Source organism: Orycteropus afer, unplaced genomic scaffold, assembly GCF_000298275.1.
Source record: "Orycteropus afer afer isolate SDZICR_OR568_19922 unplaced genomic scaffold, OryAfe1.0 scaffold00083, whole genome shotgun sequence".
In the NCBI taxonomy this organism is placed as follows: Eukaryota; Metazoa; Chordata; class Mammalia; order Tubulidentata; family Orycteropodidae; genus Orycteropus; species Orycteropus afer.
This window is the reverse complement of record NW_006921670.1, coordinates 2,680,773-2,692,717: the sequence shown is the minus strand read 5'-3', so window position 1 is coordinate 2,692,717 and position 11,945 is coordinate 2,680,773. Positions and strand designations below refer to the sequence as shown.

Genomic DNA, 11,945 nt, shown 5'->3' with positions numbered 1-11,945 from the left:
CTGGATCAGAAGGTGATTGGAACCAGCAAGTGGATATGTTAGTGAGCTCCCTTGAGGTAGCCAATTGGGTTCATGAGATGAGTGGACATGGGGGTGCTGCAGCAATGCAGAGATGGGCTGAATCAAGGCACATCCCTCTTGCACCCTCTGAGGCACAAAATGCCAATAAGGACTGCTCTGTCTGTTGGCAGGAAAGAAAGAGGTTACAGATGGCCATGGAGTAGATTCCCCAGGGGGAAGGTCCTGCACACAGCTGGCAAGTTGATTATATAGGACCAATGACATAAGTGGCTCCAGACTCATAGAAGCATGGGACTTTGTAAAAGAAAGAAGGAAGGGGCCTGGAAAGTGAACCTTTGGATTCTTAGATGGTTACTTTGTTTGGTGTTACCTCTTAAAGGAGATAATTGATCCAGAGGCTAGGGCTTTTGGTTATACCCAGCCAAAGGCCCAAGGCCATATGCATAGAATGGGATAGTAATCAAGGTGAAGAGATGAACCTGGAATGTCTTTAAAAGGATCATGTGCTTTGGATTACGTGTTTAGATGAATGTACTAGGACTACTGAATGTTCTCTTACCTGCTTGTACATTACAAATGATTATAGGGTGTGGATAACAGAGAGTGTGTAAGTCTGCCTTCAGCCAATACTTGACTGGATATGTTAAAAGGGGAAATAGAACTTGCCCAGAAGAAGCACAGGCTTTTGTTTCAAACCCTGTGTGTAGAGTATGGGAGGCTTAAGCAGAAAACCTCAGCCCCATCCAATACTACTGAGGGAATAGAAGATGTGCATTTGAATAAGGACCTGAAGAGGAAAAAATAATGACTGTTTGGCTCTTTGAATTTCAAGCAAGCAGACTGGTTTTGGGTGAATTGAGACAGGAAAGTCATGGTCCATGAGAGAAACCCCTTCCATGACTGAAAGTTAAAGGAAGCCAGTGAGTAGTAAACTTGTATGTTACTTGCTTGTGACCACCTGGGTCCACCTGAGTGGAAATGGGGGAAGTGCAGCAAAGAAGAAATGGGCTGAGTCTGGTACTCTTTGACCTAGGCCATGGAGGCTGGGGATGAGAGGAAGGGCTGGCTGGTCTGAAGTGCAAGGAGTTGTGAGCCTATGGGCATTGAAATAGTCCCTGAGGACTGAAGATGTGAGAGAAGGTGCTGGCTTGTCTGAAGTGAAGAGAAGAGTGTGACTCCCAAACTTGGCAGCTAGTACCCATGACCTAGCTGGTATGGCTAGAGCTGAGCCGACCAGAACCTGACCAAATGAAGAAGAAGATATTTGACACTGAGCTGGTGTTAGTTGCTGCAATTTGATGGCTTGAGCTGGGCTGGACTTTGCTTGTTTATGGATCCAGATGCCTGAAGTTTCCAAGCAGAACAGAAGATTCTCCAGAGAGAAAGAACCGTGCTTGTCTCCTCAGAGTACTGGTTTGATAAGGATGGGCAAATTAGAAATTGACTATTTAAAATGCGGGGAGATAAAGGCATAAAGTGGCTGGCTTACATGCTTTCATGGGTGTGGTTAATCTTAAACTGATGGTGAAGGGATGTTAATTTTTGAAGTATAAAAGGGATAATGGCTAGAAAACCAGGGGGTGGCTTGTGATGTAGTGAATTACCTGGTATGGCTTTTGTAGCCGTAAGTCTTTGTAAATTCTGTGGTGGAATTTGCTGTGAGCAACTGAGGAGTTCTTGATTACAAAAGTTATCCACCTGGGGTATTTCTGTGAGGCATTACAGTGAAATACAGAACCCTAAGACAGAGGAAATTACTGGAAGGAGGAGTTAATGTCTGAAGTAATGGAGTGGCACGGTAGTTTGGACACTGGGGACATCTTTAACCTCCGCCTCATGGGGACCGGTCTTGTGCTGATCTTTCTGAGAGAAACTGTTCAAGCACACCCCCTCTGCTGGCCGGCTGCTGGTACTGAAGACAGCACCTGAGCAGAGCCTCCGCACCACCACCCAGCTCAGGAGGCAGACAGCGCAGGACACATGGCTCCTATGGGAGAGCCTGGAAGGAGGTGAGTCACCCTCGTTCACCATCACTGAAAGACCATCATCTGACCAAGGAGAAGAACACCTCAAGGACTGTCCAAGTCAACTCAGAACTCTCAAAGCCTCAGTGAGGAGCCTGGCACAGCGCAGACATCCAATAAATATTTATGGCATGAAAGAATACATGCATGAATAAATCCCAAATGGATCCTCCATAACAGAGCTTTTAAGAAACAACAGTACAAAAAAAAAGAGCCCATTAATAGTAATGGTTATTAATAGTAATAGCTATAAAAACGGCTGTGTATCCATTATCTGCCAACCAGGCACAGTGCTAAGTGCTCTCATACACCATTACCAAGACTCACAAGAGCCTCTGGGAAAGGCACCACTGGGCCATTTCACAGAGGACAGTGCAGCTCTCAGATGGGATTCTCACCTCAGGGAGTCCAGCACCTCCGAGTATAAGTCACTTGATGTAGGCCTTGGGCAACAATGCCAACCTGGGAGATTTCGGGCTGAGGCCAAAACCCTCATTTCATCTAATGCCAGATCGGATATTCAGTGCGAGTTGTTCTGCTTTGGTGTTTCCAAGAGACCTACTGCCCAAACTGCCAGCTGTCCGGCCTATCACTCACCACTATGGCCAGAAAAGTGTCAGCCTGCAGTGTGGGCCCCCCTCACCTCTCTCAGAACTGAAGTTGGGGGCTCCGCTCAGCCCTGTGCACCCCCTCACCTCTCAGAACTAAAGTTGGGGGCCCCGCCCAGCCCTGTGCACCCCCTCACCTCTCAGAACTGAAGTCGGGGGCCCTGCCCAGCCCTATGCCCCCCTCACCTCTCAGAACTGAAGTTGGGGGCCCCGCCCAGCCCTATGCCCCCCTCACCTCTCAGAACTGAAGTTGGAGGCCATCACAATGACGTCATCCTTGCTCTGCACCAGCACAGGGATCTTGCGGCACCCTGGAGACTTCAGGAGGCGCTGTAACAGCTTCAGGGTTTCTTAAAGGGTGAAATGGAACAGAAGAATTAGGGGGACACAGCGTTCTCTTTTGCCAGGTTTCCAGGGCAAGGCAGGTCCACTCATCAATGAGGCAAGCAGTAGACAGACAGACAGACGGACCAGAGTCTAATGCCACAATGCCTGGAGGAGCAAAAAAGGATCAAAACTTTGGGTGGGTGCATGTTGCCAACAGTGCAAAGAACACAGACGGACCCATTGTCTAAGGTTACAAGCCCACTGGATCTCTCCAGTTGCTAGAACACTCATCCTAAGAGCAAGTGACTTGGGGGTCTTGAGAAGGACAGTGTTCTTCCCAGAGTGCTCTGCTTCTTAGAAAAAGAATCATCTGCCAAAAGGATCTCTTGGACATCGAGAACCCTACAAAGGCCTTCAAGAGGCCCTCCAAAAGGACACTTTTCTGCTACAAGCCTCAGCAATGCAGGGCAGATGCGTGAAAGCCAACTCCTGTGGGCCTTTGTGAAAGCCATCGGTGCTAAAAGATAGTAAGACCCTCTGCCCAAACTTCTACACATGTATCAGGAAACTCAACAATCCTGCATTTGGAATCAGAAGGAACAAAGAACAGGGATGACTAGGCCGTGCTCACACCCACATCTAAACAGAAGAGGAAGCAACAGAAGACTGTGGGCTGAAGCCCTGGCAAGGGACCACCATGGAGTCCACGCGGATGACAGCCCCAAGCTGAGAGGCCGCTGCTAACTGCAGCCTGCACTTACCTTGCAGGATGTTGGCAGGACACATGTCAATCTTGGTGACCACGACAAAGACAGGTACATTGAGTGCCAAGGCCAAGCCCAGGTGCTCCTTGGTCATCCCCACAATGCCTGCGTTGCTACCCACCTGTCCCAACACAAATAGGAACTGTCAGGAAAAGGGAGACAGAGAATGCTGCTGGGTGGGCACAGGGGCTCAAAGAACGCTGGGTAAGAGAGTGCTCCCATCTCTGAGGCCCCATAAGAAGAGGGCTCACGGGACACACGTCTAAAGCCAGGACAAAATGGCTGCAGATGAAAGCCAAGCTGGACACAGATTGCTTTCACTTCTGACTGAGTGATGTGGGTTATCAGAATCTGAGGAAACATGGAAACAATGAAAAAGAAAAAAAAAAAGGAAAAACCAAGACATCTGGGAAAACAACTGTCTGAGGTCATCAAAGTGGAGTCAGCCTAACACCCCCATTCCTCAGTTTCCCCCTCTGTGAGATGAGAGAGGACAGCAGTGTCCACTTGGAAGGTCACAAGCCTGAAACTGGAATTGAGGATGGCTGCCGCTGTCACAGCTGTCATTCCCTCCAGTCACAAGAAGCCTTCTTAAATATCACTGTGAAGAGGGGCTGAATCAACTAGGGCACAGACTCAAGCTGGAAAAAGACACTCTTATCTCCTAATGGGGGCAGGGACCCAAGTAGGGTGGGAAGGGGAAAAAGGAAAGCAAGGTGTGTAACAGTGCACAAAGCACTTGACCATCTGGGTTAAAAAAAATCAGGTGAGTGGTGCCTGGATCACTGCTTGAAAAATAAAAACCAGTGGTAAGACACTTGGGGAACACTTGAGATTTTATGCATGTATACAGACAGGTAGGTAGGTATATAGAGAGATTCGTTCCTCTTCTTGGCTGCTAACGGGAGGCTGCCCCTGCTTTGGGAGCTGTGTGCTGAAGTGTTCAGGAATGACGGGTCACAGCATCTCCAGTCTGCTCTCAAGCAGCGTCACAGGAAAACAGCACCTACACATACACGTTATTGCTAAAGCTCAGCGGTGGCCTTGCGGGGGTGCAGTGTAGTACTCTTTCAGCGTCTCTGAATGTCTGAATTGGAGGGAAGGATGGACACACACATGCTGGTGTGAGTACAAAGCACCTCTGGGACAGACCCAGGAAACCGGACACACGGTCGCCTCTGAGAGGAAACTGGATGGCAGGGCGACGGCACAGAAGAGAGGCTGTTCACCACCCACTTTGGGCCCTTCTCGCTTTTGTACCATACGAAAGTATTACTTACCAAGGCAAGATTAAATCAAAAGGAAAGCTGCCAGAACATAATTACCCTGTGCCTCTCACATTCCAAAGTGTTCCTCTGAGGCCTCTCATTGGATCAGAGTTCACTGGTGAGTCACCATGCTGGCACCAGTGTCCCACACCCGCCTGGACACCTCCCGTCTTCCCCTTCATCTTCCCTAACCCTCCCCCTTTCCACTCCAACCAGGACTTGGCTTTGTTCTTCCGGCCCGGGTAAGAGGGTGAGTGCTCTAGCGCTCTGCCGTGTATGTTATTCAGACTTTTTTTCCTCTAGAAACTGATGGCTTTGGAACGGTCATAAAGGATTTCACTATTTACTATAGAAATTTCTAATATTTAAGATTTAATATTCAGCATTGTGTCAAGAGTGGAGATAGCTCCCTGAGTTGGCCTGGATCACTACAGTTCAATTAGAAAAATGTTCATTTGAAAACTCCCCCAAATATGTCCGATGGATTTTCCATTAGGACCCCTTTTTGCAGCTCCACCAAGGAAGCCAGGAATGGCCCGTTGGCAGTGCTCCAGGAAACGCGGAATGAAATCTGGTGGCGAGCCCAAGCACCTCAGGCAGAGAGCCGACCAGAGCGGGCACACATATGCTCTCTTCACTCGTTGGTTCGGGGAGAATTTGCCTGAGAACCTGTGTTTGTGGGGTAACTCCATCAACTTGGGCTCTGAACAGATGCTCGTGTTTACTAACTTACCAACACAGGCAGCTGGAGGACTTGAGGAATGGGAAGGGGCTTGGGAAGGACTTGCCAAAAGAACACATGCTCGCTCGCTCGTTTTGTGAAAGCCACGTGGTGGCTGTGGACTTCACGGGCTCCTGATGTCCATCCAGGAGGAAGAGAAGCGGAACACAGTGCAAGCTTACAGCACAGTCCAGTGCAGAAGCCTTCTGTCTTTCAGTTCATCTGGATGACAAGCTGCTTAAACTCCAGTCACACTAGCCTGTCAGCTCTAGGGGACCCATGACAGGTTCACTTCTGAATCACCAAGCCTTTTGGTGAATACCTGGGAGCTAGTGGACACACCCTGCAGGCTCTGGAAGATGGCACCTTGCAGGCCCCTTCTGGATGCAGTGTATGCCTCCCTCTGGCACCCTCCTCCACTTCTTCAAGCCTCCTGTCTCTAAGAGTGCCACCTCCTCAAAGCAGTTCCCCCCACAGGAGAGAACATTCCTGAAGGCAGTAAGTAAGCCGCAGGGGAAAACCTCCTCTATACCCCTCCCAACAATAACAGACCTTGGTTCTGACCAAGAAGATTCTGTGCTGGTCTAACCTAGAAGAGAGATGAAGGTACATCCTTGCAATGAGATCACAGAACTCAGAGGACTCCTACAAAATGTGGCATCTCCACCCAACGCCAGCCCCAAGCCAGCAGGCCTCGTGTCAGAACAATGTCAAACGCTGGCCCAAAGCCACAGCCCAGCCAGCCCCACGGGAGCCCCTCTTCAGATGCACTCTGCTTACCATGAGCATGCAGAAGTCAGGCAAGTGGCCGGTCATGCCAAAGACCGTGGTCTTCAGGTACTTCTCGTGGCCCGCCAAGTCGATGAAGGTAATGACCTTCGTGGACTTCTCACAGATTTTTGTCCACTCCAGGCTGCCCCCATGGCTGTCTGGTTTGTTCACCACGTTGCCTTCACTGTCAAAGCCCAGGATGTCATTGCCCACGCTGCTGGTGCGACCAGATTCAATCTCGTGTTTGTGGCGGAAGAGTTTCTGGCGGGCAAAGCCTCGGCCATTGTCCAGCTCCCCATGTGTCAGGACTCCCAGAAGCGTGCTCTTGCCAGCATCCACGTTGCCCACTACCGCTACCCTGCGTGCACATGAGCCCATTAGGGAGAGTGAGTGGGTAAGCCATGTGAAGAGGCAACTCAGCACCCCATTATCTGGGGTGCAAGCTAGCCCAGGAGCCTCTCACACTCACAGTTCCTCATGTCCAGGATAAGCACGCTGGGAAAGGTCCCTGGAGCTGAAAGCTCATCAGGAAGAACTGGGGTCCCCCCACAACAGTCACTTCCCTTAACGCCCACTAGCTTCCCCAAAGTCAAGAGAGATGAAGGTGAACCTGACCTCCCCTCACCAACCTCCTCCCACTCCCTGGCTTTCTAGCCTCACAGGCTGGTGAGACAGCAAATGACGCTCACAGAATGCCCAGGATACATGCCTGGGCCCTCTCCCACTCCTCCCAAATGGAAGTATCCAAGGACGGGGCAATGGAGAAAGAGACAGGAAACCATCATGTCTTTCCAGTCTCAGGAAGGGGAAGAAAGGAGTCATGGACGGGGCAGCAAAGGTACAATCAACAGTTCTTGTGATGCCCCAGGTCCCAGGTCACGCTGAAGGGGACCGCGAGTTGCTGAGGGCTTCTCACCTGACCTCCAGGAAGTCATTGTCTCCTACTCGTTTCCGGACCAGGTAATCCCGCACGCGGCCCCCTGCTTCCTGCCGTTCCCGCAGGAGGATGACATCAGCCTCGATCTGCTCAGCCATGCTCTTCACCGTGGCATAGGAGGCCTCCATGTCAGCTTCACTGAGCCCGTACTCAGTCCCATCTGGTGATAAGAGCCCAGACATCAGTGGGAGAGGGAGTCCCAAACAACCAGTCTGCCAACAAGCCAGGCATTCAACCACACCTAACAAAGTCCCCACCACGGGTGCTGGAGGAGAACATGGCTCTCTGACACTTCTCAAAACCTTGGGCACATGATACCTGACAGTGCCATGGACATCCCCATTAATTCATTCAACATCAACAAGGAGTCTCCGCTAGGTTATATGCCAAGCCTCATGCTGGGTACTAGGAATACAGGTGCCCTTAGTGCGCTCACAGCCCAGTGGGACAGACAGGTAGGAAATTCATTAATTGTAATATAGCTTGAATGTGCTGCAATAGACCTGTACAAAGAAGATGTAAAACCGGAGCAGATGGCATTGCTTGGGGAAAGCGAGGACATCTCTGCAGGGTGCTGACTCGAAGCTGAATTTCCAGGTATGAGAAATGAGCCCTCAGAGAAAAGAAGAAGGACATCAGAGGCAGAGGAACAAAGCGTGGAGCACGGCAGATCCCAGCCATTCAGGGACCAGTAAGCAGCTCAGTGTGCTGGGGACAGGATGGGTGACGCTGAGTGGCAGGCGATCATAAGCAGACAGTGACATCAGAGAGCAGCAAACAGGTTATGCAGCAGTCAATGGGAAGCCTTGGGGATTTAGGGAGGCCGTGGGGTTAGAGAGACCTGCTGGGCAGGATTATAGAATGTACGCAGCAGGCGAGCAACCAGAAAGGGGGTCCAGTTAGGAAGTGCTGCCAGTAACTCAGCAAGATGGTGAAGAAGAATCAGGAGGGAATTTAAGAATTGTTTTAGCGAGAGATTTTTAACGGAAATGGCTCAGGTGAAAAGTCCAGAAAGCAGCTGGAAAAATGAATTTGAGCTCAGGGTCAGAAAGAAGGAAGGACTGACCAACCAACCATTTACTGAGCACCTACTGTAGACAGCCACCACGCCAGGCGCTTCCCACGCGTTATCACGTGGAGTTCCCACAGCACCTCCTTGTGCGTTTCCTCCTGCCTTCCTGTCTCGGGAGCATCCCTGCTCCTTCCCTAGGCGATCCCCCCCCAGCACTCACCCAACCTCTCCTGTTCACCACCTCCCAGAGACCTTTCAGCACCAATCATTCCCTCCTGTCACCTTCTCCCTCTCCTCGCATCTCCCACACCAACAAGCTCAACCACTCCCCAACTAAGAAAACGACCTTCCTTCCCTTCCCCTGCATGTCTACTGGGCTGCCATCTCTCCTCTTCCCTGTACCACCAAGCATCTCGAAAGAGTAATCAACACTTACTGACTTCATTTCCTCACTACCTACACACACTGTCCAGGTCAGACAATTCTAGAAGAAACTGCAGTCTTCAGAAGCCAGCAAAGACTTCCTAACCCACTATCCCATGACCTGTACTTGACCCCACAGCATGACACTGCTGGCCACCTCGGCCATGCTCTGGGAAGCACTTTCCTCTGCCCTGCTTGCCTGTCATCTGAGCTCTCCTGATTCGCTTCCCCCCACTCTGCTTCCTCCTCCTCCTCTGAAGGACAGTCTTCTGCAGCAGTCAGCCCAGTAGTCCTCTCCTCTTTCCTCTCAACGTTCTCTAAGGCCACCTTGTTCCACAGCTTCAACTTTCATTTTGAAAAGTACACAAATGTTCCTTCCAGGGGATCTATGTAGGAGATCCTGGATAGAGTGGGAGAACAATATGGAACAAAACTCAAAATCATTTAAAAAAAAAAAAAAGGGGGGGGGGACCAGGTTTCCTGGTCCCATAGAGCCTGATGAAACCTCTGAGACTATGGCCCCCAGCTGCCCTTCAGGTCTGAAACTGAACCCACTCCTGTGGCTTCCAGCCAAGCAAAAGACAGGTATGTGAGCTGAACATTTACACTAGGTAGATCCACTCCTTGGAGAGATCAATTATGGGAGAATAGAAGGGCTGTGTGTGCACAGGGAGACAGCTTGGGGGCAGGAGTGCATGGGAGGGAAGGACAAAGGGAAGAGGTGTCTGTGGGGAGGAAGTGGGAGGAGAGCTGTTGCATTATGGGAGACTGCAGTCAATCTCATGAAACAAAGTGTATGTGAACTGCTGTATGGAAAATGAATTTGCTCTGTAAACTTTCACCCAAATCACAATAAAGACTTAAAAAAAAATTCCTTTCTAGTATTATTTTCTTCCAGAACTCCAGAGTGAATTTCCAATTATCTGGAAGGTAACTTCTGGATGTCCAATGTCCAAATCCAACAACCCCCCTCACTTTTAAACATAGCACAAAAACTAACAACAAGAATAAGGCAGTTTAGCCCTTCCTGCAGTTCTAGGAGGCAGGCATTATTGTTCCCCTTCAAGGGCAGGATTAATAGAACCCAGAGAAGTCAGAGCTGGGGAGCAGCAGGGTGGCCACCTGAGCTTGGTCTTCTGATTTCCACACCTGGAGCCTCTTCCTCCACCACGGGTTCCTCTTAAACACCTGACCAGTTCCTCCTCCTGCCTTCTCCAGTTCTGATAATGACACCATCCTTCCAGGCACCTGATGTTAACCTTCCCATCATCCCGTCCTGCTGATTCCAGCTTTATAACTTGCCTTTCTCTCCCATGTCCCTGCTGATCTACTATTTCTGCCAATCCCACTGCCACTAGCCTGATCCAGGCCTTATTCCACCTGAATCACCACACCTGTAACTAACTAACCCAGTGCCTCATAGACACACACACTCAAGCTCCTAAAGGAAGCACAGTGCTACGCTATCACGTCCAAACAAAGCCCGTAGATAGCTCCCCAGTTCTGGAAGCATCCAGTCCCACTTCAGAGTCTCTCTCCTTTATTGCACATGCCCTCCTAGCTCTGCCATTCCAAGCTCCATCCCAGTGCCAGTAGGCCATCACCATTCTCCGTGTTCCTGGCATTCACCAGCTCTGCGCCTCTGCTCATGGGTTTTCGTGTCTACCGTCAGCACATCTCCACTTGTCAAACTCCCCCCCATTCTGCTCAGAACCCTCACAAACGTTCCCACCTCCCTTACGACATTTACCACCTACTACCTTGGGAAATCCCTGTGTTGTAAATGGTTAATGCGCCTGACTGGTTAAGGCTGGAGGTTCAAACCCACCCAGAGGCACCACGGGAGAAATCAGCCACTGAAAACCCCACGGAGCACAGGCCTACACTGACACACATGGGGTCACCACGAGTCAGAACTGACTTGATGGCAACTGGCTTCACCTTTTGGAATGGCGGTGTGGATACACGCCTCCCTCCTTCACCACACACACGGTACACAAGCATCTTGAGGATAAGGACCTTCTTGTAAACATCTCCTATGTGCCCCATTAGGAGTGCCTTTCCTGTAGTCAGCCCCCAAATATTTGCAAGATGCAAAACAAATGAACAGAGGGAACAGCTGGGCTGAGGAGTTGCTAAATACCCAGCTGCTGAGCTCTGAAAACCTTCTGAGTTAGAGAAGGACTTGTTGGAAGTGTTCCTAAGAGAAGGTCCGCTAACCCTGCCATTCTTGTCAGACTCCTGAGTCTATCAAACCCCACTGCTCTGGTTCAATGAAAAGGAGTACTTTCAGGTGCTGTTCTACACTAAGGGGCAATGACAAGTGTCACCTTGTCCACCCAGGGCTCCCAGAAAATGCCATTTAGTCACATGACCCTTCTCTAGCATGCACTGTACTCCTCACGTTGCAGAGGGAGAGAGAAAGGCCAAGGAACAAACCACCAAGGTCCAATGACCAAAGGCCACATTCAGCCATGCCAACTCCATCCTGCCATATGATGTACCTGCCCACTATGTACTCTCCCACACAACATGCTGCAAAGATGCCTCATTATGTTTCGGATCAAAGCCTCAACTCTCTGTCATGGTGCTCGAGGACTGTTGGGATTGGGCCCTGCCTACTGACCCAAACTCTCCTCCTGCCTCACCCTCTACACACCTACTTTACTGAATTACTTCTAGTCTACCAAATACCACAATCTTCAATGGCTCCAGGCTTTTGAGCTTGGACTTTTCATTCATCCCTGCTTCCACTTACCTAGAAAACTCCTACTCATCCTTTAGAATCAACTCAAGGGGCACCTCCTCTTTGAAGCCTGTTCTAATTCCCCCACAAAGACTCAACATTCCTCCTATTTTCCCTGAACTTTAATAAGCACAGGATCTGACTCTTAAAAAAGTCATGACTTGTATGCAAGGATGGTTCAGCATTAGAAAAACAATCAATGTCATCTACCACGTAAATAAAACAAAGGAGAAAAACCACATGATCATATCAATTGATGCAGAAAAGGCATTTGATAAAATCCAACACCCATTTCTGATCAAAACTCTCAGCAAAATAGGAAT

General features: G+C 49.9%; 1 protein-coding gene across 1 annotated transcript in view; it reads right to left on the bottom strand.

The window, feature by feature from the left end:
* The window catches only part of GTPBP1 (GTP binding protein 1), a 37,861-nt gene that overhangs the window by 12,721 nt on the left and 13,195 nt on the right, over positions 1-11,945 (bottom strand). Inside the window, exons 3-6 of the mRNA XM_007941673.2 lie at positions 7,421-7,601; positions 6,514-6,862; positions 3,742-3,865; positions 2,889-3,003 (exon numbers count right to left, since the gene is read on the bottom strand). Of these exons, the coding sequence (XP_007939864.1) occupies positions 2,889-3,003; positions 3,742-3,865; positions 6,514-6,862; positions 7,421-7,601 (769 nt within the window). The remainder of the gene's footprint in view (positions 1-2,888; positions 3,004-3,741; positions 3,866-6,513; positions 6,863-7,420; positions 7,602-11,945) is intronic.